Source organism: Hyperoodon ampullatus, assembly GCF_949752795.1.
Source record: "Hyperoodon ampullatus genome assembly, chromosome: 5".
NCBI classification, from domain to species: domain Eukaryota; kingdom Metazoa; phylum Chordata; class Mammalia; order Artiodactyla; family Ziphiidae; genus Hyperoodon; species Hyperoodon ampullatus.
In genome coordinates this window covers 27,326,048-27,353,770 of record NC_136918.1, presented here as the reverse complement: position 1 = coordinate 27,353,770, position 27,723 = coordinate 27,326,048, and the positions used below count along the sequence as shown (strand labels likewise).

At 38.0% G+C, this 27,723-nt stretch overlaps 1 protein-coding gene across 2 annotated transcripts; it reads left to right on the top strand.

Moving 5' to 3' along the window:
* Positions 1-660: 660 nt before the first annotated feature.
* On the top strand, positions 661-27,723 carry RAB5A (RAB5A, member RAS oncogene family; the record flags this gene model as incomplete). 2 transcript variants are annotated; one of them, XM_079704923.1, is made up of 5 exons in its annotated part: positions 661-823; positions 21,978-22,087; positions 22,395-22,517; positions 23,971-24,064; positions 27,592-27,723. In XM_079704923.1, the coding sequence occupies 5 exons, from the start codon at positions 661-663 to the stop codon at positions 27,705-27,707; spliced, it is 606 nt and encodes a 201-aa protein (XP_079561049.1). In that variant the 3' UTR covers positions 27,708-27,723. The 2 variants fall into 2 exon arrangements, with proteins under 2 accessions (XP_079561049.1, XP_079561048.1); XM_079704922.1 differs by having other exon boundaries at positions 21,936-22,087.

Here is a 27,723-nt window from a genome sequence, read left to right as displayed (position 1 = left end):
GTTTAACAAGCCTTCAAGTAATAATGGCCAACATTTATTGAGCTGTTACTATGTTCTAAGATCTATTCTAAGAGCTTTCCACTTATTAACTTAATTTTACTCAAAACTGTTTTAACGTAAGTACTTGAGTCACCTTTCAGGTTGCCAGGGTTTGAAACTCAGCTCTGTTGAAGCTTTGTCACAGTAACTGTGTGACCTCAAGTTACTTAACCTCTCTGTGCCTGTTTTCCTCATTTTCAAGGATTGCAATAGTCAACTTTATACGATTGTTGAGTGGCTGTGGTTAAGTACTTAAAACCACCTGGCACAAAATTGAGTCTTTGATAAAGGTTAACTTTAAAATGTTTTAAAAGCCTTGAAAATTACAGCATGATTCTAGGCTCAAATCTCATGCCTTTACAATACTGACAAAGGTAGTGAATTAAACTAAATGACATTCAGTGTCTATTAGAGGTTATAATTGTCATGCAATAATGTGTTACAGGAAGAATCTACCAAAGTGATTAATAGTAGATTTGCTTTGTTTTGCTGTTTTGTATACTTAATTACTTCATATTTGTTTTTTTACAGGTTTCTCTACCTCCAGAAAGAAAAAAATTGACACCTTGCATCCTGGAAGTTCATTTAAGAGACTGAAATTAGGGACTTTCAAATTTGGACATGGCTAATCGAGGAGCAACAAGACCCAATGGGCCAAATACTGGAAATAAAATATGCCAGTTCAAATTAGTACTTCTGGGAGAGTCTGCTGTTGGCAAATCGAGCCTGGTGCTTCGTTTTGTGAAGGGCCAATTTCATGAATTTCAAGAGAGTACCATTGGGGGTAAGATTTTCTTTTATCCTTTCTTCATTTAATTGAATCATACGTTGACAAATAAGATTTTGCTGTTCTGATTGTATGATGATGGGTACTAAGTAGGTCACAGAGTGAAGAGCTGAGCAGCAGGCTCAAGCTTTATAACTTGGTTTTTGTTAAGGTAATGTTGTTTAATATTTTGATTTGTTGGATATCCCCAAGATGCTTGTATGGAAGCTAAAATACAGATGCAAACATGAGTGGAATCAGTGTCCCCAAGTATAAGATTTGATTGATATCTTTCTTGATAATGATTAGAAGCTTCTTCAAGTTATTACATGTTTGTGCTGAATTATATTGGCTTTAGAATGAATAGTGAAAATAGTAAAAGTAAATAGTAAAAGAGTTAACATTAAAATTCTAATTCTAAATAACTGAGGGAAGAGAAAGAATAAGTGATTAATGAAGAGGGACATGAAAGGGAAATGGGACCTGGAGAGAAAGATGGAAGGAGAGGGGAAAGAGGTAGAGTAAGCAGCACTGCTTACAGTGTTTTTGGTAAGACTGAGGCAAGGGAACAGTAAGATGCAGGACAAAGAGGAGACAACCAACAGAGCATGGCTGTGAATAGAAGACAAGATTGAATTGAACCTCATCAGAGAAATCCACAACTGTATATAGCAGCGGGGCAAAACAGCCTTTTTGGGGCATCAGTTTCATCTGCCAAATGAAGCTTTTGAATTAGGTACTGTGTGGACAGCTTTAAGATTTGCAATATTTTACAAGGGGTGTGTAATAAGCAGTACCATATTTTTTCCAGGTATTTTATACATTTTAAAGTCATACTTTTGAAATATGTAAGGCAGATACCCATTGGCATGTAGCAACTTCTTGGAGTCCATCTTTCAGGAGCATAACTTTATGCTATGCATTGAGTATATGTTCTCAAGTAAGTACACTTGAGAATTTTATTTGTAGTTTCAGATCCTCCCAATAAGATAAATTACAGAACTCTAGTATCTCCTGGCTTTTCCCTACATATAGGAAATATAGTAGATAAGTGGTATTTCCACTTTAATAGACTCAGCAGTATAACAGTGATTGTCAACCTCCTCCATTTGTATATCATGTTACAGTGTGATCCCACTTTAGTATTTTATGGTTTTTATAATGGATGAGCATCAAAAATATAGTCCATATCATGCAGCTTTTATTTTGATTCAGAAATCTTGGTATTTTAAAAAATTTTAATAAAGTGTATCACACGTTCTTTGTGGTTTCTTTATTAATACATTTGTGTGTGTGTATACCGTTTAATAATGAAATATAAAAATACAGATACGTATGATTTAATAATGAAGTATTACCTCTCAAGCTTTAGCCTCCTCCAGAAAGCAAATTGGGCCAAAGTTAACTAGCCCACATGGTAGGAAGAGTTTTAAAGAGATTGAGGTTATGTCCACCCACCTTAAACTGGTGCAAAAAGTTAGTTATTATAACTGCTTTTTGGCAAGTGATTGTCAGTTGCAGCATTTTCCAAAGTACATATGCATCGTAGGCAAAATACCTGGGCTGATATGCTTGGGACTTGCTTTGTGCTAACCCTGCCCCCCTTCGCAGTACATATTAAAATAACAAAAACACTGAAGTACTGTAGTAAAGAACTTAACTCCTGGGAAATGTAGCCTAAGACTAGAACTTTGTTTTTGTTTTGGATACTCCCAATTATCTTCGAAGTGTATTTTTTCCTAATGACATCTTAAGAAGGACATTTAAAAGAGAAATTTAACCCCTTATCAGTGCATCATCATACATATACATATCCTCTGATATGTGTGTATGGGTGTGTATATATATATAATCTCCATTTCCATTTAATACCAATTAGATTGTCTACATTTCATTAATGAAATTGTCAAAAGGTTTGCATTCTAACACATAAAACTTCCTTAATATTTTCTATGAGTACAGATTGAGCTGGCTTTTTAAACCAACTTTAGAAGGACTTTACATCCCAATTTCTATTTTAATGGATACTGGCTGGATACCTTTCCACTATGTTGACCACATATTAATATCCTTAGGAGGTATGACAGTGTCATTATGATTACAGCTGTGAATCCTGGTTTTTTTGTTTGTTTGTTTGTGAGAGAACTGACATATTTTGTAAGTTTAAGGTGTAAGACGTATTGGTTTAACTTGCCTACGGATGAGCACTGTTTTTTTTATGCTCTTTGCTGCAGCTCTTCACCCTTAAGGACTAGAGTAGAATCTAAGCATTTAAGGATCTCAAGGTTTGAGCTATTTAAGGTCTGTAACTTGTAGGTAATATGTCTTTTTGTTTTGGCTGATGTGTGGTAGGAGCTGTCCAAAAATGAACCTGGCCACATGTTTTACATTTCATCTGTTCTTTATTTTTTACTTAACTGTTTATGTTTAATAACATTAGTTGCGGTCTGAAGCGCTCACTTAAAATTTTCATCTCTGGTTATGTTGTAAGGTGGAAATCGTATTCAAGAATACACTCTTGAATTTGTGTATTCTAGAACCTTATATTCATCAAAAACATCAAGGTTTCTTTAGTTTTTGTGGTTCTTCCTAAACACGATAGCTTGATTTAAGAATCCATGTTGTCTCACAATACCCCACACCCCTGCCCCTTGGCTCTATAGCACTCATAATGAGATAGGTAGTTAGGTGGTGGGTTTAGCGCTTTGGGGAGTTCTAGCTTATTTGTAGGGGTTTGAAGTCTGCATGACATTTACATTCCCGTTGTCTGTCTAAGACTAGCCCATAAGATTAGCAGGGAGCATTAGGCTCAGAGGGTTGTCACCCTTCTTGCTATCTCATCTGGAGGCGCATAGCTCTTCAGTAAATACTTGTTGGATGTTTGGACTGGCCATCTTTCATTTAACACCTTGAACACCTAAAGATTTATCTTAAGTTTTAACAAGTCTTCCACATGATTCTAATACATGCCAAAGTTTGAGAACCCCTGCTTTCTGTGTTCTGAGGAGCCAATATTACATTTACACTACATATTAAAGTTCTCCCACAAATGGAATAATTGCTTTTCTTTTTTTTAAACTGTAGGATTTTTAAAAAACTTATTGTTCATCTAACTCCTCCAGTTTGAGAATTACAAGTATTATGTACTGGTTACATTACGTATTAACCTGTTATTTCTTTATATGGGAACCCCTTCCTGTTAACCTGCTAGGCCTCTTTAAGAGAGCATGGCTCCTTCTCTGTTCCATCAAGGATACCCTGCCTTGTCTTTACTTACAGGAGTTAGAATATCCATAGTTGTCAGTTATCTGTACCGATGCTGCTCCCTTTTATTGCCACAGATAATCAAGGACTGGTTATACACGAAATTAAAGAAATAAGTGCCTTCTTTTTTAAGCTATTTTCAGCAGTTATTAACCCTAAGTAGAGTGTCTAAAATAATTATTTCAGGGTTGTTTTTACTGGAAGAACAAAGTTTATTCTATATTTAACATCCATCCAGTTTCCTCTAAGGGGCTACCAGGACTTGTTTTTCTATTCAGATTCAGAAACATCTGGGGGGAAAATTATTAAAATTAAGAAAAACAAGGTTGGTTTCAAAGTTATTATTAACAGTCTTTTACCTTACCTTATCAATTTACGACCAGGACCTTCTTAAGAGTCGAGCATTGTGGTTAAGAAAGGGGTGGCGGGCAGCTCTATATCCACATTGTTTGATTTAAAATTCTAGCTCCAGCACATACCACGTATCATCTGCGGCAAGTCATACCCAGCTTTATTTGCGTCTTATATGAAATGGAAATAATAGTACCTTACTTGAGAGGTTTTTGGTAAAGATTAAATGAAAGTGCATATACATTTCTTGGCACAATGCCTAGCATGGAGTAAAATGCTTATTAAATATTAGCTATTACCATTACCATCACCATCACCACCATTACTGTTTGCTGAGTCTTTTTTTGTGTGTGTGTGGTACGCAGGCCTCTCACCGTTGTGGCCTCTCCCGTTGCGGAGCACAGGCTCCGGACGCTCACGGGCCCAGCCGCTCCGCAGCATGTGGGATCTTCCCAGACTGGGGCACAAACCCGTGTTCCGTGCATTGGCAGGCGGACTCTAAAACACTGCGCCACCAGGGAAGCCCTGCTGAGTCATTTTTATCACTGTTGATATTTTTGTTGTATTGTCATTACATGACATTATTTTAGAACCGTGACTTTTCCACCTAGTGCAGAGCATTCAATTTAGGATTTGACAGTGTTAAAGAATTTTATGTCCAGATTTTCTCCTCTTGGAAGATAAAGTTTCTTATTAAAAGTTATAGGAACAGGGGCTTCCCTGGTGACACAGTGGTTGAGAGTCCGCCTGCCGATGCAGGGGACACGGGTTCCTGCCCCCGTCCGGGAGGATCCCACATGCCGCAGAGCGGCTGGGCCTGTGAGCCATGGCCGCTGAGCCTGCACGTCCGGAGCCTGTGCTCCGCAACGGGAGAGGCCACAACAGTGAGAAGCCCGCGTACCGAAAAAAAAAAGAAAGAAAGAAAAGAAAAAGTTATAGGAACAAATAAGATGTAAAAAACTTTATGAGCAGGTACTTCCTAAATTTGAGCCTTTCCAAAAATGGAATTTTTGCAAATTCCTTCAAGTAAATAGCATGAGCATATACAGCTAAGTTTCTTTAAATTCTATATGGTAGATTGTTGCTTAACCCTCCCACCATTTGTTGATTTTCAAAAAAGCGGTTATTTATGTATGTTACATTAAATGCCTGCTCCCCACATCAACTAAGATATTTTGGAAGTTTTCTCAGAGAGAGTAATTACATAGTTAGATAGAATACGACATGTATGTAGATATTAAGGTTGCTTCCTAAACTGAGAAATAAAAGCAGCTAGAAAATTTAAATCTGAATAACTCATGTTTTTCCTGTAGTAGTAAGCTTTCTACTATTGCCCTTCACTCGTTAGCTGTAAAAAGACTTGTTTGTGTAATTGTAATCTGTGCATTTGTTTACTTCCTTTATCTTTTTGCATCTGCATATTGTTTTCAATTAAAAGTACTTTTGAGAAAGGATAGAAGACCTAGGGACAAACCACCAGCATATAGTTTTCAATTCATGAGAAAAATGGTTTTTTAAATATCCATTATTCTTTCTGTTACAGTGAGAGTTAAAATTTGTGGGAGTTTATCTTTTGGTTCTAAGTGAAAGAATATTACCTTTATGCATAATAATATTTCCTTCTAGAAAGTACATATTCAGTATTTGAGATAGGTTGTATTACTAGGAGAAATTGGTAAAGATTTGGTATTTTATATGTTTGTACCAGTTCTGACCTAAAAAATTTTAATAGTCTTAACATCAGTTATTCCCTAGTGTTCCAGTTTAAAATGTTATCATATGTGGCTACTGAAGCATTGCTGTGAATTAGGAGCCAATAAGCTTAGCTTCAATCCTGGCTTCCTTTTACAAACAGCACTGTTTGCGTACACATTTAGAAAATGAGAAGAGTGAGCTAAATCAGGATTCTTTGAGGGGAGACTTTTTTTAAAGTGTGTACTCTGCTCCACATTAAACAATGCAATCAATATAGTTAAACCTTTTCTTCCTCTTAAAATTTATTTCACAATTTGGGATCATGAACGTCTGTTTTTGCCCTGTCTTAATTCATCGATGCCCTCTGTTGTTGCTGAAGTGTTCAAAGCTGTTTGGTAGAATGATTTTGCCAATTAGCTCTAACTATGGTGAACTACCTCTGTTGATTCACTAATTTGCTGCTTTTATTCTGTTATTACTGGGAAATAAGATTATCAAGCTTTTCTAAAATTCATTTACTCAACACATTTACCAAGCTCCTAGCACTGTGCTAAATATTAGAAATCAAAGTTAACCTTTCCCCCTTTTGGGTCTTATACCATAGTAATCTGAGGTTACTTATATGCAGTCTTCCTTGCCATGCATGCTGAATTAATTCATCATTTGGAGTTATCATTGAGAGCCTTTTGTTACCAGGCCTCTTGGTGGCAAATAGGGATGTATTAGAGTGAGAAAGGCAACAGGAGTAATTCCAGAGGCTTTTGATTTTTGATCATTGGCTATTTTGATGTAAACATGAACTGCAACTACCAAATTACTAAATTCCTCAAGATGAGAGTGAAGTCACATATTGGATTTTGAAAATAAGAAATAATCCTTAGTATTTTACAAGTGTTAAAAAACAGTATTTGAGGGAAGTGCTGGTGAACAACATTCACCCTCTTTTCCAGGTAATATAGATGAGGAAGGGTAACAGCAGGATGAGGAACCAGTCATTCATGGTTTTTTAGCCTGTTTGCAAAGCTGAAGATAGCAGTCACTCTTTGGATTCAAAAAGAAGAGATACTGTGATGATATGGGACTGTAGTCACTCTAATTATCAGACACCTTCAGCGTTTCTCAGTTAAAAAAATAGTTATTTAAGGACTTCAGTGGTTCAGTGGTTAGGACTCCTGCTTCCACTGCCAGGGGGTGTGGGTTCAATCCCTAGTTGGGGAATTAAGATCCCACATGCCATGTAGCACGGCCAAGAAATTTTTTTTTAAAGTTATTTATCCTCACATAGAACGAGAGCCAAGAGGGGTTCCACTTAGTTGATATCAATTCTGTTTGAGGTGTAACGTGAATGTATCTTGGACACATAGGGTACTTTAATATTAGAGTGCTTGAACTTGAACTTCGACAACCCTAACTTTCTCATCTATAGTATTCATAAGTAATTTGTAAATTTTAGAAAAATGTGACTTCAAGGAAATACAGAGTAATTTTAGGGTAGCTTGTAAGGTAATTTTTAAGTTAGTTACATGTCATATGATGCAGTCATAGAACTTATACAGCATTCTCCCAGTGTCATCTGGACCTTACCATAGCTATATGAGGAAATACTAATCTTATAGATGAGGAAATACTAATCTTATAGATGAGGAAACTGAGGCAACAAAAGTGATTTGCCTGAGGTTTTACAACTAAGTGACAGCTGGGATTAAAGACAGGTCTTTCTTCATTGCCACCTGTATTCTGGAATTGATAAAGTTTAGGGTCAGGATATGCATGACATAAGCACTCTGTTATAAAATATGTGGTACTTGGCAGGTACTGAGCCCCTTATATATTGATTTATTGATATAAGGAAAATAATGTGAAAGTATTTTTAAATAAAAATTCAAATCACTCATGTTCCAAAGTGAGCACCACTGTGTTCATTTTTATGCCATCCACATGTATCACATTTTTATTATTTCATTGATTTGTTCTTATAAGTCAAATCTCAAATGGTTGACACCGAAAAGTCTCCCTCCTGTCTTCTACCCACTTAGTTCTTTTTCCCAGAGGTAGTGTTACTTTGTCCTTGCAAAGTTACTATTATATTTAAATCTGTGTATTTTCTCCTTTTTATGCAATTTGAAACATACCAGACCTACTGTAGTATACTTTTTATTTTTCACTTTAATACTGTCCCAGTTATCTACTGCTCAGAAACAAATGAACCCAAAGCTTAGTCATTTAAAACAATTATTATCTCTTTTGGGCCTCCCTGGTGGCGCAGTGGTTGAGAGTCCGCCTGCCGATGCAGGGGATACGGGTTCGTGCCCCGGTCTGGGAGGATCCCATATGCCGCGGAGCGGCTGGGCCCGTGAGCCATGGCTGCTGAGCCTGTGCATCCGGAGCCTGTGCTCCGCAACGGGAGAGGCCACAACAGTGAGAGGCCCACGTACCACAAAAAAAAAAAAAAAAAAAACAAACAAACAATTATTATCTCTTTTGTTTCTGGGGGTTGAGTGGGCTTAGGTGATTTTCTGATGTCATGGGTGGCAGTCAGTGCTGGGGCTGGAATCATCTCAACACATCTGGCAGCTCATTCTGGCTATTGGTTGGGACCTCAGCTGGGGCTGTCAGCCAGAACACCTGCATGTGGCCTTGCCACCTGGTTTGGGTTTCCTCACAGCATGATGGCTGGGTTCAAACATGAATATCCCCAAAATACCAGGCAGAGGCTGGGTAGCTTTTTATGAGCTACCCCCCAGAAGTTCATGTAGATAGTGTCAATTATGTTCATATCACAGGCTTGTACAGATTTGAGGAAAGAATGTCAGTGTCATGTTGTAACAAGAATGTGTGTGAAATCTTCTGGCCATCTTGAAAAATACAGTCTGATTTTTCATATCATTTTATGAAGAGCATCCTCATTTTTCTTGGCTGTATCAGCATTCCTTTGAATGGATCATAATCAATATGCTTTATCAGTTCTAGTTTCAGATTTGCACATTGTTTTATATTTTGGGGCGTTAACAGTGCTGCATTGAATAATTTAATTCATGGTTATTTCTCACATATTCCAAGTATTTCTGATTGCTGTGTCTTAGGTCATATACTTTTGTAATTCTGATACATTTTTCCACACTGCCCTCCAACCAGCAGCGCACAGAATGCCTGTTACCCTATTTTACTAACTCAGGGTAGTGTCATACTTACAGATCTTTGCCATGCTTATGTACATTGATCTCTGCATTTTTTAATGTATATTTTTCCCATAATAGGGGCGAGGTCAAGCATCTTTTCATATTTTTAGAGCCCATTATGTTTCCATTCTCTGTGAACTATTTATAACTTCATGATATTTTTATATAGAATCATTTATAATAGTCATACTATTGTATTGTTTCATTTATTAATGATAATACTCAATATCTGTATTATATTGTATTCATACTAATTTTAGTAACTGGCAGTCTCCTATTTTTTAACCATACCCTTATTGTTAGACATTTAATGTTTGAATTTTTGTTTGCTGTTTTAGATAATTATCTAATAGTGGATGTATTCTTGGAATTTTTTCTCCTCTGGACTTATTTCTGTAGAATCAATTTCTAGATGTGGTTACTGAACCAAAGTAATTTTATTTAATGATTATGGAATCAAAGGGATTCCGGTCTCTTCATCACTTTTTTCTTCCCTTAAAGATAGATATTTGCAATTTCTTTGGGCCTTGCTTGGCATAAATAATTATATTCTGGGATTGCAGGTTTCCTTTAATTGTTACTCTGGGGCTTAGTCTTCTCTGTCTCTTCTGCCTTCTTTAGCTTGCCCTTTTCCAGTCTTATATTGTAAAATACTCAGATATCAGAACTTTTATTTTAAGCTCACTTAGTGGATAGGTTTATTGCTAAGCATTAAAAGAGTCACTTTGAAGGCCACTAATTTTTTTAAAGTCTGGTAGATTTCCTTGAGACTTGGGAAGTATTAAGTGCTAGGTTCTGAAACCAAATGGAGAAGGGATATCACTAAGGAGAAGGGGGAAAGAGGCCTCCTTTGCAAAATAGCCAGGGCACAATCCTTGCACATTATCTTTGATTTTCTTTAGTTTGAAAATTATATGCCTGGGTGTAGAATTTTCAGCATTTCTCTTTCTTGGTGTTCTCTGAGCTTCCTGGATCTGTAATTTGGTGTCTGACATTATTTTGGGGAAATTCTCAGTCTTTATTGCTTCACATATTCCATTCCTTTCTTCTCCTTCTGGTATTCCCGTTATGAATATAGTACACCTTTTGTAGTTGTCCCACAGTCCTTGGATATTCTGTTCAGTGTTTTTCAGTCTTTATTCTCTTTATATTTCAGTTTTGGAGGTTACTATTGATAGGCCTCAAGGTCTGAGGTTCTTTGCTCAGCCATGTCCAGTCATCTAATAAGCCCATCAAAGGTATTCTTTATTTCTCTTACGGTGTTTTTGACCTCTGGCAATTTTGGGGTGTTCCTAAGATTTCCATTTCTCTGCTGACATTGTCCATCTATTCTTGTATTCTGTCTTTACCATTAGGGTCCTTAGCACATTAATCCTAGTTGTTTTAAATTCCCAGTCTGGTAATTCCAGCATCTCTGCTGTTGCTGGTTCTGATGCTTGCTCTGTCTCTTCAAACTGTGTTTTGCCTTTTAGTATGCCTTGTGATTTTTCTTGCTAGCTGGATATGATATAGTGGGTGAAAGCAAGTGCCATAAATAGGCCTTTAGTAGTGCAGTAAAGAGGTGTGTGTGTGTGGGGGGGGACCATTCTATAGTCCTGTGTTTAGGTCTGTCTTTTAGTGAGCCTGTTTGTCTAAACAGTGAACTTCACAAGTGGTCATCAGTTTTTTTCTCCCCCCCTTGGATGAGACAGGATGGCTAGAATGGACTGGAATTAGAGATTTCCCTTCTCCCACATGGAAGGATAGAACTGGCTTGAGTTGGATATTTCTTCCCCCAAGTCAGTTAAGAGTCTGATAATACTCCAACAGGTTAACTAGTTAACTAGTTTCTCATGGGGACAGGCTTTGTTAAGAACATGCTAGTCTGGTTTATTTCAAAATGGTTCCTTTTCCTCTTAGCTTGCCAGAAGCAGGCAGGGATTTTTCTCTGATATGTACTGTGAGAACCTGATCAAGTTCCTGGATGTAAAACTCACAAAAGTGTGGTGCACCCCCCCCCCCCCATGTCTGGTGGGTTCCCCTGGAGTTTTTAACTCAGATTTGTCCATACCTAACCTCCAGCAATTTGTCAATTACAGTTTCCTACACCAGCACTGGTTTCCTCAGGTTTCTACTCTTACATGTTGTGGTTTTCTGTATCCACCTGGCTTGTCTCTCCAATTTTGGGGACAACAGATTGCCCTGTGACCTCACTTCTTTTTCAGATCCAAGAACAACTGTTGATTTTTCAGTTTATTTAGCTTTTCATTTGTCAGAATGGAGTGGCGACTTCTACGTTCCTTACATGCAGAACCAGAAGTCATCTTTGCTTGCACATTCTAGGAATTTTTTAATGTACTGTTTAAACTATTTAACAAAGTATCTGTTAAATGTCTTTCATGGACATATATCCCTTAAAGCTGAGTTAATTTCATTAACTTTTTCTCTTGGTGTTTGTTGGGGAGCATTTGTCTGATACTAGCTAATAGCTTGTAACAACCTCTCCTCTTTCTCCCATTTCTTCACCTTTCCTCTTTGTGACGTGTGCCTTCATTCTGCTTCCCTATTTAGTATTTGGAACATGATTGTTATATAAAACCAATCAGGTGAGTAAAGGCTTTAAGGATTGTGCCCTTGGTGTGGTAACCACAGACTCTCAGCCTTGAAGGTTCAAGTATTGGTTTTATCAGGTCATTCTAGGGTGATTGGGTTTGGGGTACTAACTTAATACTGACCAAGTTCAAACTCCTACGACTAATTTTAAAACAGTGTACATTAATGTACTATCAGAAATATTAGTATGATAATGTTCAGCTAGTGACATGTGACTAGCTTATGTCCTGGCTAGTAGATTCCCTTAGAAGAGTTGGGTGTCCTTTAAGAGTAACTGTCAAGCTATGATAGTAAAAGAAAAACACATTGATCTCTGTTACTCCCATATTATTTCTGAAAAAAATTGCATGAATTAGTCTTTTAAAAATATATCTTCCTCCTAGATAATGTTGGAGAAAAACTGATCCTCATTTTGCATGACTTCATGCAGACTTCCCTATGTATCATTCATATTTTCCAAGATTGCGTTCATTTGGCAACAATTATCTTTAGATGTTGCTTGAATGATTTTTGTTGTGGTAAAATACGCATAATAAAAATTTTACAGTTTTAACCATTTTAAGTGTGCAGTTTTATGGCATTAGGTGTATTCACATTGTTATGCAAACATCATGTCCACCTTCAGTACTTTTTTATCTTGCCCAACTGAAACCCTATCCATTAAACAAAAACTCCCTATTTCCCCACTCCGCCCCCCACCTGTGGGAACTACCATCCTACTTTCTGTCTGAATTTGACTACTCTAGGAACCTCACTCATATAAGAGAAATTATATGATAGTGTCCTTTTATGACTGGCTTTTTTCACTTAGCGTGTCATCAAGGTTCATCCATCTTGTAAACATGTCAAAATTTTCTTTTTAAGGCAGAATAATATTCCATTTTATGTATATACAACATTTTGCTTATTCTTGTATCCTTTGATGGGCTCCTGGGTCTCTTCCACCTTTTGGCTATTGTGAATAACGCTGTGTTATTTGTACAAATATTTGTACACATTGGTGTACAAATATCTTTCACATCTTTTGGACATATATCTGGAAGTGGAATTGTTGGATCATACGGAAATTCTGTGTTTAGTATTTAAAGAATTTCTATACCGTTTTCCACAGTGGCTGCACCATTTTACATTCCCACCATCAGTGCACAAGGGTTTCAATTTCTCCATATCCTGGGAACTCTTGTTTTCCATTTTGATAATAGCTATTCTAATGGGTGTGAAGTGGTATCTCATTGCGGTATTGATTTGCATTTTCCTATTAATTAGTGATGTTGAGCATCGTTTCATGTGCTTCTTGGCCGTGTGTGTGTGTGTGTGTGTGTGTGTGTGTGTGTGTGTGTGTGTGTGTTGTTGTTTTTTTGGCCATGCTGCACGGCTTGTGGGATCTTAGTTCCCTGACCAGGGATCGAACCTGGGCCCCAGCAGTTAAAGTGCCAAGTGTTAACCACTGGACCACCAGGGAATTCCCAGCCATTTATCTTTGGAGAAATGTTTATTAAAGTCGTTTGTCCTTTTTTTTAATTGGATAGTTTGGGTTTTTGTGTTGCTAAGTTGTAGGAGTTTTGTGTATATTCTGGATATCAATCCTTATCAGATGCTTACTGGTCTTTAAGAATGAGTTCAATATGATGAGTATTTATATAGATCATCTCATAAGTGGGATTTACTTTGGGAATATGGCCATCTTTTTATTTTTTGGTTGATTAATTTATGCCATCTTTATTTATTTTTGAATTTTTGAATTATATTTTATTTTTTTATAGAGCAGGTTCTTATTAGTTACCCATTTTATACATATTAGTGTATATATGTCAGTCCCAATCTCCCAATTCATTACACCACCATGACCTCCTGCACCACTTTCCCCCCTTGTTGTCCATATGTTTGTTCTCTACAACTGTGTCTCTATTTCTGCCCTGCAAACCGGTTCATCTGTACCATTTTTCTAGGTTCCACATATATGCGTTAATATATGATATTTGTTTTTCTCTTTCTGACTTACTTCACTCTGTATGACAGTCTCTAGATCTATCCACTTCTCTACAGATGACCCAATTTCGTCCCTTTTTATGCTGAGTAATATTCCATTTTATATATGCACCACATCTTTATCCATTTGTTTGTCAATGGGCATTTAGGTTGCTTCCATGACCTGGCTGTTGTAAATAGTGCTGCGATGAACATTGGGGCGCATGTGTCTTTTTTTAAAAAAAACATCTTTATTGGAGTATAATTGCTTTACAGTGGTGTGTTAGTTTCTGCTTCATAACAAAGTAAATCAGCTATACATATACATATATCCCCATATCTCTTCCCACTTGAGTCTCCCTCCCTCCCACCCTCCCTATCCCACCCCTCTAAGGTGGTCACAAAGCACCGAGCTGATCTCCCTGTGCTATGCGGCTGCTTCCCACTAGCTGTCGTTGCCACATTTGGTAGTGTATATATGTCCATGCCACTCTCTCACTTTGTCCCAGCTTACCCTTTCCCCTCCCCGTGTCCTCAAGTCCATTCTCTAATAGGTCTGCATCTTTATTCCCGTCCTGCCCCTAGGTTCTTCATGACCTTTCTTGGTTTTTTTTGGATTCCATAAATATGTGTTAGCATACAGTATTTGTTTTTCTCTTTCTGACTTCATTCTGTATGACAGACTCTAGGTCCATCCACCTCGCTACAGATAACTCAATGTCGTTTCTTTTTATGGCTGAGTAATAGTCCATTGTATATATGTGCCACATCTTCTTTATCTATTCATCTGTCGATGGACATTTAGGTTGCTTCCATGTCCTGGCTATTGTAAATAGAGATGCAGTGATTATTGTGGTACATGACTCTTTTTGAATTATGGTTTTCTCAGGGTATATGCCCCGTAGTGGGATTGCTGGGTCATATGGTAATTCTATTTTTAGTTTTTTTTTTTTTTTTTTTTTTTTTAGCAAATATGAATCTAGTTTTCTTTTTTTTTTTTTTATAGTGTTTATTTTTACTTGTTGACAGTTTGCTTTATCTATTTATTTATTTTTGGCTGTGTTGGGTCTTCGTTTCTGTGCGAGGGCTTTCTCTAGTTGTGGAGAGCGGGGGCCACTCTTCATCGCGGTGCGCGGGCCCCTCACTATCGCGGCCTGTCCTGTTGCGGAGCACAGGCTCCAGACGCGCAGGCTCAGTAATTTTGGCTCACGGGCCCAGTTGCTCCGCGGCATGCGGGACCTTCCCAGACCGGGGCACGAACCCGTGTCCCCTGCATCGGCAGGCAGACTCTCAACCGCTGCGCCACCAGGGAAGCCCTATTTTTAGTTTTTTAAGGAACCTTCATACTGTTCTCCATAGTGGCTGTATCAATTTACATTCCCACCAACAGTGCAAGAAGGTTCCCTTTTCTCCACAGCCTCTCCAGCATTTGTTGTTTGTAGATTTTCTGATGGTGCCCATTCTAACTGGTGTGAGGTGATACCTCATTGTGGTTTTGATTTGCATTTCTCTAATAATTAGTGATGTTGAGCAGCTTTTCATGTGCTTCTTGGCCATCTGTATGGCCATCTTTTTTTTTTTTTTTTTTTTTTTTTTTGTGGTACGCGGGCCTCTCACTGTCGCGGCCTCTCCCGTTGTGGAGCACAGGCTCCGGATGCACAGGCCCAGCGGCCATGGCTCACGGGCCCAGCCGCTCTGCGGCATGTGGGATCTTCCCAGACCGGGGCCCGAACCCGCGTCCCCTGCATCGGCAGACAGACTCTCAACCACTGCGCCACCAGGGAAGCCCATGTATGGCCATCTTTTATATATGATCTCTATTAAATTTTTACTTTGTTGCCAGGCTTTTGGAGTGTTTTCTGTTGGGGCTTAATCACTGTGTATGCTTTCCTTTCTACCCCAATCTATTTTTATCCCCTTTCTTACCTTCCTCCTTGCGTTAGTTGAACTGTAACTATTCCAAGAATACGTGGTCTTCATCTTTGCTGCCATGGTCTACTGGGTACTCTCTTCTATACACATATACAGTTGAAAATAAAAAATGGCCTCAGCTTTTATTTTGGCTGTTGTTGGCTTTTAGACCATCCATATACTTTTTTTAAAGATTTATCATTTATCATTTATTTATTTTATTTATTCTTGGCTGCTTTGGGTCTTAGTCGCGGCATGCAGGATCTTTTGTTGCGGCTCGCAGGCTCTTCATTGTGGCGCGTGGGCTTCTCTCTAGCTGCGGCGCACAGGTTCCAGAGCGCGTGAGCCCTGTAGTTTGCAGCACACGTGCTCTCTTGTTGAGGCGCATGAGCTCAGTAGTTGTGGCGCGTGGGCTTAGTTGCCCTGCGGCATGTGGGATCTTAGTTCCCTTACCAAGGATCGAACCCACCTACCCTGCATTGTAAGGTGGATTCTTGCCACTGCACCACCAGGGAAGTCCCATAGACCAGGGGTCCCCAACCCCCGGGCCACGAACCGGTAACAGTCCGTGACCTGTTAGGAACCGAGCCGCACAGCAGGAGGTGAGCGGCGGGCAAGCAAGCGAAGCTTCGTCTGCTGCTCCCCATCTTTCCCCATGGCTTGCATTACCTCCTGAACCTGTCTCCCCCAATCCGTGGGAAAATTGTCTTCCATGAAACTGGTCCCCGGAGCCAAAATGGTTGGGGACCACTGCCATAGACCATCCATATATCCTTGTCTGTGTACAATTTTATCATCTGAAGTCAGTGCTCATCTGTCTGATAAAATTCATTATATTGTATTATAATACTACTGCCACTGATACTCATTTTCCCAGCAAACCAACTTCTACCTTCACAGATAACTTTGATACCTTGTTCTTGATGCCAGTTGGTCAGTTTCTGCCATCTTTCTCCCTGAAGTTTGATTCAGATCCATCGAACTCAACCATTGAATTACTTGACTCTAAAAACCTTTGCTTCCCCTACACATCACTTCCAAACAACCTCTAACTTGGATTTTATGATCACAAGCCCCTGATCAGCATCTGAGATGTTGAACAAGGCTCTTCCCCTCTCTAACAACTATATCCTTTCAATTTTAATAGGGCATCAAATCCACCACTTCCGTGCAAGTTTTATGTAAGGGAGAACGTAGTCATGGAAAAAAATATTATATATATATATGTATGTATATATATGTATGTATGTATATATATGTGTGTGTGTGTGTGTGGATGTATGTGGGTTTTTTCGCGGGTTTTTTTTACTTTTTGGCAATTAAGAGGTCATTTTATTAGTATTTTAAATTTAGTTGCTTCTTAATACTTAACCAAGCCATCAGTGCCTTTTCACTTATACATTAGGTTATTTCTTATTATTAAATACAAAAATACTTTGAACTTAAAGTGTGTTCTCCCTACGCTCCTGCTCCCATATCATCTTTTAGAGATTCCATGAGATACTAGGTTAACAAATAGAGTTTTCATGGCTTTGCCACATGTTGGCAAAATTATTTCAAAACAGTTACACAGTATCTCCAGCAGAGCATGAGTTTTTGCTATACTCTTTTATTTTCATTTTTTAATTTTGCTAAGTTAAGGGATAATACTTAACTATTTTTGCTGTGAGGATTATTTCATTGATTACTAGTGGTGTTGATCTTTTTCTGTGTTACATGCCTTTTGTGGATTTTCTTACACATTTATCTTTGATGCTTTTGGAGTTAAGATTTATATGAGCTTTCTACATATTAAAAATTAATCTCATAACATCCACTATAGAAATTTTTCTAAATGGGTTTGTCCCTGTGTTTTGAGTGTATGATACATGTTTTACAAACCTGAAGTCTTTAATTTTTATATAATCAAACCTGATAGTCTTATAGGATTTTTGGTCAGTTCTAATAAAGTAATTCTTTCCAATCAAATTCGATAAAATAATAAGTTGAGGGTTGGGGTGATATTGGTTCCTTGGTTTTTCCTTTTTTGCCCTTCTGTTTAGTTCATGTAGAATCATTTTTGGTGTTAGTTTAAACTTTTTTTTATGAGTTGTTAACCTTTGGTTAATGCTATTGATTTTGGATGTTCTTTCCCTTGCCCAGTGTATTGCAGTGTCTCCACCTTGCTTACTATATATCAAGGTCTTACACATTATAGGCCTTTGGTATTTGCAGGTTTAACATTTACAGTTTCACCAACTCTCAGCTGACCCCAAGGTCTGTCATTCAGTAATTTGTGGTTTTGCTGAGACTGAAGTGTTACTTGCCTGCTGCCAAGCTTGCAAATAGGAACTGATCGTGGAAGCCCAAAGAGAGAGCCTATTAGACAGGCCAGCACCTGCATCTCAATGCAGCTTTGTTTTTCTTTACTTGTCGTCGCGTACACAGTAACTCTCGAAGTGATAAAAGCTGTTTCTTTGTGAAATATGGGCCCGAAAAGAAAACCAACTGCTAGTGCTGGTGATGGAAGTGAAGAGAAAATGAAGAGGTCTAAGAAAGTGATGGTTCTTAGCCAGAAAATAGACGTTTTGGATAAATTAAAGTGGTTTTGCAGATTCAGGTAAGTTGGTGGTTGGTTAATGTTGCTACAGTATTTATGTAGTAGTTTATATTTTGAGTGCTAGAATTTATTTTTACAATTTTGTAAATGACTAGTAATGTACTTTTAGAAGCACTGAGGATTTGAAGATGTCAGCTGTACTTCACTGACTTTTATGGGGGAAGTTAAATACTTTGGTAGTATTTGAAAACTTGAGAACTTTGGGAAATCATGATGGTCTTTGTGATATATAATGTTTATGATACTGGGTTATCCTATTCCCATAATATTTCTGCCCTTGTGGCACTACAGCACTTTTAAGTAGTTCTAATGTGTTTTTGATTGTACCCTAAAACTCATTCCACTGGCCTCTAATATTGGTCTTTTTTCTCCTCCCCCCCCAATTATGCTCTTTTTATCATATCACGTTAACAGTATGGTGTTACCCAGGTAAAGAGATCTTGTTGGTACTTTGAGATTGTGTTTGTTACATAATAACTTGAGTAGAGACAGGCCTTTTGAAATACCTATTTTTTCCCACTTGGGAACTGTATCTAGTCAAAATAGCCCCCAAATAGTTGTACATATCTTTCATGGACTTCAGCAAACTTTTTGGACATTTATATGAACTGATATTTGTTTTAGATATTAAATATGGACAAGAATAGCTAGTTTCTCAAGGAACTTCCCAGTCTAGGAGAAGATAATGTAAACCAGTGATTATAAAGTGTGAAACATGTTCTTGCATAAGGAACTCTGGGAGCACAAAGGTAGGACCTGCTTAAAAGGGTGTGATGAAGGATGGCTTCTGAGAGGAGTTGCGTGAATTGATTGTTCTTATTCTTTGTTAATTTGATAGGGATCCAGTCTCCTCCCAGCATAACACTGAAATCTGGTCACTGCCTGTGTATCGTAAGGCTGTTTCTTTGATCTGTTCCAGCCAATTTAAAGAATTTACTATCTGCTTTATTTTAGCTGACACCTTTGGATTTTCATTTCAGTCTTCTTGCCTCTTCCAAATAATGTCTCTTTCCAATAATTTATTACTTTAATTATTATAAGAATATCTGAAGTGATACTACATAATCATGATGGTGGACATTCTGGTTTCTAGGTTTAGAGAGATTGCCTAAGAGCTTTGTGCAAAATGCAGGTTTCAGGCTTAAGGAGGGAATGGACACTTGATACATTTTTTAAAAATTTTATTTATTTTATTTATTTATTATTTTTGGCTGTGTTGGGTCTTCGTTGCTGCACGTGGGCTTTCTCTAGTTGCGGTGAGTGGGGACTACTCTTCGTTGCAGTGTGCAGGCTTCTCGTTGCAGTGGCTACTCTTGCTGTGGAGCACAGGCTCTAGGCGGGCAGGCTTCAGTAGTTGTGGCTCGTGGGCTCCAGTTGTTGTGGCTCGTGGGCTCCAGAGCGCAGGCTCAGTAGTTGTGGCACATGGGCTTAGTTGCTCTGCGGCATGTGGGATCTTCCCGGACCAGGGCTAGAACCCGTGTCCCCAACATTGGCAGGCAGATTCTTAACCGCCTGGCGCAGTGGTTGAGAGTGCGCCTGCCAATGAAGAGGACACGGGTTTGTGCCCCGGTCCAGGAGGATCCCACATACCACGGAGTGGCTGGGCCCGTGAGCCATGGCCATTGAGCCTGCACGTCCAGAGCCTGTGCTCTGCAACGGGAGAGGCCTCAGCAGTGAGAGGCCCGCGTACCGCAAAAAATAGATAAATAAATAAATAAAAATAAAAATACTGATTCTGCATGAGAACTTTTCGTGACTGGGAAAAAGTGACATAGTACTTTCTTGGTATCCTTTATCATAAATACAGGATTTTAAAAAATGGATATTTTTGCTAATTTTGGATGGTAAAAGAAGTTTGAATTGGAGTATATTTTAAATATGACTAGCCAATTGTGAGAATTCACAGAACCCTTAATAGAATTAGTTCAAAATAAAGAAATTTCCAATCATGATGGTTGCAAAATTGAGAAGATTATAGTTTGTTGATACCAAAGCCAGTACAGCAGTCAGTTGACCTAATAAAAATAGCACAGAAAATAAATGTTATGTCTAATATAGAAGAGATGTAAGTCAAATTAGACTTGGTTTATTCAGCACATTGGTATTAACTAGCAAATCTCTTATGATTGACATCGCTCGTAAACTGCTACAATTTACAGGATTGGATCATAATTCTCTTGCATGGGAGGACAGAGTTTTTGAAAACTTTATAACTTAATTCTATGCCAATTTCAGGGAGTTGAATACACCTTGACCTGAAAGAAAAAGGAAGGAGCTTACCAACTAATATTGAGTGATAGAGCAGCAGGGTTTAACTACCAAAGTTAATGAAGGAAAGGAACTGTAAGGTGTGCTTATACTGTTGGCCAGCATGCTGGGGAAAATGGCTGTGTGTAGGTCTTTGGTGCAGCTAACAACATCTAAAAACTTACTCTAAGAGTTATATTTTAAAGTTCAATTCACTTGATTATAAAGTACCTCTTATAAATCAATTTCTTATTTTCAGAAGTATCTATGTGGTGTCTTTCCTGATGTTTATTCTTAGAGCCAAGAGAATCATACTTATAATAGACATTTTACTTCATATTGTTCTCAGGAAGCAATTGAGAAAATAAATGATACAGTAATTCTTTGCAGGATGTGACAGCAATCTCTTAATTTTAAAAGGAGGAATATCATTATAAAATGCTACTTTCTTACTAAGATTAAAATCTCAGAAAAGAACAGATGGAAAAAATACAAATCACAAAATCCATAAGGCAAGGAATGAAAGGAGTTAATATTGAATCTCTGTTAAACAAATTAAGTCTAGGTTGAGGTAATAATGATTACAAAAATTAGTGTCGATGTTTTGATGGAATAATATAAAAAATATATTGATTTAGTGGTAATGGACTGGGACTAAATTCCCAGATTATGCCAGTTAAACACAGGAGAATGGAGCAAGAGGTATGCTGTTGTCAGTATAGATGGTAGTTATAGGTATGCTGATCCACCTTCCCCCCCATTTTTTCAAGAATACCAATGGGCTTCCCTGGTGGCGCAGTGGTTGAGAGTCCGCCTGCAGATGCAGAGGACACGGGTTTGTGCCCTGGTCCGGGAAGATCCCGCATGCCGCGGAGCGGCTGGGCCCATGAGCCGTGGCCGCTGAGCCTGCACGTCCGGATCCTGTGCTCCGCAACGGGAGAGGCCACAACAGTGAGAGGCCCGCGTACCGCAAAAAAAAAAAAAAAAAAAAAAAGAATATCAATATATATATTTCTTAAATCATGTTACAATTTAAAGTTTTTAAATACACAATTTGTAAAACAATTTAAGAACTTTAAAAAACTTATTTAATATTACAACACACTTTTTAAGAATGTAGGAAACACTTTCAAGCTGTGATTTTACTATGAAGGTTTTTATATGTAAGCATATATTTATCTAGCTTTGAAGCATAGATCTTACAGGTATTTAAAGCCACTATTAACTGTGAGTATGCAGTATATCAGGTTCCTAGGTGTTTTCTGTAGTATTAAAATATTAGTAGGAAAATGATAAACTTATTGCAGACATTTTCTTCTTTCAGCTGCTTTTCTAACCCAAACGGTGTGTCTTGATGACACAACAGTAAAGTTTGAAATATGGGATACAGCTGGTCAAGAACGATACCATAGCCTAGCACCAATGTACTACAGAGGAGCACAAGCAGCCATAGTTGTATATGATATCACAAACGAGGTAAGTAGAAATGCATTCTACAAAAAAACTTGTTTGAATATCCGTTTTTGGTATTCAGAATTTCCATTATAGAAAAGATTTTTTCTTAATCTTTTTCTGTTAGCCAAGCATGACATTTCTGCCAAAGCTTTTATGAAATAGAGAAGCTGATTTAAAAAAATAAGATGCAATTGTCTCAGCTACTACAGTAGTGCTAAGAATTGCTTTCCAGGAGTCACATTGGACAGTCTTTAAAGCCTCGCCTCACAGACACGCTCTCTAGCCATTCTTTGAGCCTGTGCCGAATAGCTGTTTCTTTGTTTCCCAGGAGTCCTTTGCCAGAGCCAAAAACTGGGTTAAAGAGCTTCAGAGGCAGGCCAGCCCTAACATTGTTATAGCTTTGTCAGGAAACAAGGCTGACCTCGCAAATAAAAGAGCTGTCGATTTCCAGGTATGTTGAATTTAACTTTCACTTGGAGGCGCATATTTTTCTTCTGTACCCACACTTAAATTACAGTTACAATTTTAAAACGATGCAAATGATAGAAAATTTTTAGACAGATGTGTACTCTGTAATAAAATCTCATGATAAACCTGAATTTTTAAATATCTTTATTTAATTGTAATATATAAGTTGATTCAAAGATTTTTGTTGACCTAAACAATTACAAAAGAAGTAATTGTTCACAAACAGTGTGGAAATATATAAAGCAAAAGGTGATTGCCTCCTACCCTAATCCCTCCAACCCCACGTATACTTTAGTATCCTTCCTAACTTTTTTTTATCTACCTATCTATATCACCACACATATACATACCCACATACACACATACATATATGTGGTGGTTCTTAAAAGGGCCTTCAAAAATAAAAGCTTAAAAAAATCCAGTGTGTATGTTATCTAATATAGCTAATTAAGAGTGTTCCCAGCTGCAAAATAAAGTACAGTCATTTAAAATAAAGCAATGTCTCTAGTTAGACATTTTAAAACTTCCCCTCCTCTTGCTCTTCAGCTTCTCTACCAGAGAAGATTGGTTGTGGCCATTATATGTATAATATCAGTGATGGGTTAATGTTCTTTTTTGATGATGGAGTACACGTCCTGGGAGAAAGGGCACTAATATTTCTTGCACTATTAGGTAGTAAACTGAGCATCATCTGCACATGTGGTTTCATTTAATTCTGGTGACAACCATGTGAGGTATAATATCTATTACTCTTTCTAAGATAGTTACCTCCTCAGCATAGAGAGGCAGATAGCACACTTACGTAGTCACAAGTGGCCCTGTCACATACATTTCAAAGGAACCTCATTTTTTTCTTTATCAAATTGGAATGATAATTGGTTGTTCTTCACAACAGCTGTGAGGATCAAAGGCAATAATACACGTAAACTGTAAAGCATGACAACGTAAAGTAGTAATAGAATTTTCAAAGGAATGGTTCATGACATACTCAGAATTAAAATGTTGCTTGTAGAAGTCATTCAGAATTAAATACAAGGGTACCATTTAGTGGTTGAAGCCAGTGTTAAACACTTGGTTTCCCTTTACCTTCCTTGTAAATAACGAGCATAGGTAAAATTGCCATAAAGATCAAAGAGTTTTATATTTAGGGTTGTCGTCCCTCTCTCCGAAACTCGTCATCTGAAAGTAGATTTAGTGTGAGGCCAGATAAAGTAGGATGGGATAGTGCAAGAAGTTAAGGCAAAAGGGAAATTATAAACTATGCAGTACTCTTACCTTTGTTTTACTTTTAACTATAAATAATTGCTTATACAGTTGTTGGTTGTAGATGATCAAGTTGGAGTAGTAATAAGCCTCTTTTTTTCTATAACAGAAATAAGGCAGGTATAGTAATAGTATGTGCAAAGGATATATCTCAATTTTTGTTCTATAAACAGGAAGCACAGTCCTATGCAGATGACAACAGTTTATTATTTATGGAGACATCAGCTAAAACATCAATGAATGTAAATGAAATATTCATGGCAATAGGTAAGATTAACTTTTTTGCAAACAGTAAAAATGTAGGTAGAACAAGTTACACTGGGGGCATATTTGTTTTGACTGTCTTTTTTTTTAATTCTTGGAATTTTGTTTTGCTTTGTTTTTTAATGATTATACTACTATCCTAGATTTCTTCCAGAAGCATTAATTTGTTAGGCATATTGTTAAATTTGAAAAATTATTACCTATTAGGTTGCAATGCTTTCAGTTTAGTTAAGTTTCTTCTAGGTGAGTTGAAAGCCTGAACTTGGAGCTGATAGTTCAAGCAGATAGATCTTCTAAAGATTTCACTGAAAATTTTGGATAGGGCTTCCCTGGTGGCGCAGTGGTTGAGAGTCCGCCTGCCGATGCAGGGGACACGGGTTCGTGCCCCAGTCCGGGAAGATCCCACATGCCGCGGAGCGGCTGGGCCCGTGAGCCATGGCCGCTGAGCCTGCGTGTCCGGATACTGTGCTCCGCAACGGGAGAGGCCACAACAGTGAGAGGCCCACGTACCACCCAAAAAAAAAAAAAAAAAAAAAAAAATTGGATAAATACATGTTTTTCTATTAGATTATAGTTTTTATATAAAAGGAAGATAAACTCAGTAATGTTTTTCAGTGCAACATACAGACATGATGAGATTTTTTTTCTTACTGATCAGTAACTATTTTCATCTCTCCTTTGCTCTGAACACTATTTTTGTTTATTTTTCAAGTTCTTTTTAAATCATTGATTACTGACAACTATAACACAGACAAGTACATTGTACATACAGATTTAGCAAATTGTTTTAACGCAAATATTGTAATGGAGAAAGTTTCAAAGCACTGAGGCACAGAGAGAACAAGGGAAAGCAAAACAATATCCAGGCTTTCTAGTGCCTTGATGGTCATTTGATCCTACACTGTGCTCTTACCTTTCCTCTAAGTACTTTTAACTAATAATGATTGCTGTTGCACAGTCGTTGATTATAGGTAATGAAGTTGAAGCCTCCTTTTTTCTATAACAACAATTAAAATTTTTATTGACCCTAGCCGCCTCCTAGTAGTTTTCAGGTGCAGATCCCATGGGAGGGGTCTACTGTGGTGGCTCTCACAGTCTGCTGCATCCACAATGTCTGTGTGCCAAGCGCTGGTCTCATCCCACAACATCTTTTATTATACAGCAGTGATTATTAACTGGGGTGTCCACATCCTTGGTCCCAAATAAGTATTCTTTTATACTGAAGTCATACAAATTAACCAGTGAACAGCTGATTCAGAGGCTAAAGAAAACTCAATAAGAGCTGCAGGTACTGTCATATTATCTTTCACTAGGTGAGAGAGTTTAGTGGCGGCTTCATTTAGGTAAAAACTTGCCTGTGTACTGTGTAAAATATTTTCCTGAGAAACTCAGGCTTGCATTTTATTAGGGAAATACTAGCATAGTTGTGAAGGATTATGAGACAATATACAGTTTGTTTTTTTTTAAATAAATGGGACAGATCACACCCACAACCACATCTGAAAACAAGGAGATAATAGGGCCTTCAAATCAGGCTGAACTTTTAAGCCTTTCTGATGCTATTAAGACTCCACCAGATGGGCTTTATTTAATTTGTACCTTTTATTTAGACTTGCTAATAAGGTTATTTCTTTCAGTCAGAAAGTAGGCTATGTATTAGAGCTTTCATTTACTTTTCTAAAATTAGAATGTATCTTTCCTTGAAAGAAACTTCAAGTGTAAATTGAGTTGTAACCTCTCCATTAGTAACTTAAATAAATCACACAGTGAACTCATATTTGTACTTTTTTTTTTTTTTTTTGCGGTACGCGGGCCTCTCACTGCTGTGGCCTCTTACGTTGCGGAGCACAGGCTCCGGATGTGCAGGCTCAACGGCCATGGCTCACGGGCCCAGCCACTCCGCGGCATGTGGGATCCTCCCGGACCGGGGCACGAACCCATGTCCCCTGCATCGGCAGGTGGACTCTCAACCACTGCGCCACCAGGGAAGCCCCATATTTGTACTTTTGATGGGTTCCCAAGTAGAGTACACTTGTTTAGTAGGAGTCTACATAAATTTATCATCTGCTTTTAATTTGATACGGTCTTCAGTGGCTTTTTTCATTGCACACCTTCCTTAACTTGATTCAGGATTTTTAGCTTCTCACAGTCCTAATCAATTCAGGGTCAGGTTGGTAAGCTGCAGTTATCTATATACAAAGCAGATAGTACCAGCTTCGCTTTGCGTAGCACTCACTAAGATAGGAGACAGGAGACTACTTCTTTTGAGACCCCCTGAAGATATGTTGTAGTTCATCTTCACACAATAAAAATTAATCAATACAAGTTAAAGGTTCCTCATTCCAGTTTAATTCAGCCTCCTGATTTCACTCAGATCTAATTACAATAAGCCCTTGCAGAATTATGCCAAAGGGAGAAATGATCACTTAGTCCAAAACCTAATTTGGTATTAATTATAATAAAAGTTTGTAATGTTAGCCTAGTCTTGTCCTGGCTGGGCTTTGTTTGTAAATACATTTGACTGGAAATTTACCATTTTATTACCATATACACTACCATCCCTAGAGCCATTCCTAGAGAAGTGGCCCAAGGGAACGCTTTTCTTCCCAAACCTCAGTGCTCCTGGCTCCCAGATCCATTGCCCAGCCCAGCATCTAGGATTCTAAAGATGATTAATGCTATCGTAGAATATTACAACAAAGAAACTGTAAAAGATCCAGAACACAACTAGGCATTTAGATTTTGAAGTAGATCTTGTTCAGCTTTTGTGTAACCTCACGGCTAAGGTAAAGCTAGAGTCTTACCTCAGTGATGTATCCCCAAGGCTGATAGAAAACAGTGTGTCTAGCCACCCTTACAGTCGGTGCTCTTAGAGATATTTAATGTTTAATGAATCCCAACACATCAAGGATCTTTGGGATCCAAGCAAACTACATCTAGCTGGTACATTTTCTCATCAGTGGGAGCCATACTCCAGAGAAGAGCTGTTAAGCTCCATAGAACTTAGCAAAGATAAAGCCATAACTGCCAGTTGTGGGGCTTTGTCCAAATGTGTGGCAAGCCATGATTATCTGGCTCAAGATTGGGAAATGTTTTTTTGAGATAGTGCCTTTAGGATCAAGTCCATGTATATCAGGCAGAGCTACTGATGAATCAGATTAGGATTCTTAATCAGCCACAAGAGAGGAAAATGATAGATGTTTGAAGGGTAAAGTCTATAAGTGAAGAAAATAGGAGGTACAGTCTGTCGTGATGTGGGGTAATAATTTGCACAGTAGAGGACAAGTTCTCCTGGGGTGATAGTATTTGTTTATAACCTGACTTGTTCCAGAAAGTTTGTGGCAGTCCAGAGAACATTGATGGGTTGCAGCTGAGCTTCTTTATTATAAACATAATGGCTGGTCATTATCTTTAGGAACTTACTTAGATTTTCTTTAAAGTACAACTTTTCTGGTATTGTTAAGTGAATCTATATAAAGAATTAAATACAGCTATTCTAATTGTGTTTATTCTGATAATTTATCTCTCAGCTAAAAAGTTGCCGAAGAATGAACCACAGAATCCAGGAGCAAATTCTGCCAGAGGAAGAGGAGTAGACCTTACTGAACCCACGCAGCCAGCCAGGAGTCAGTGCTGTAGTAACTAAACCTCCAGTTTAAACT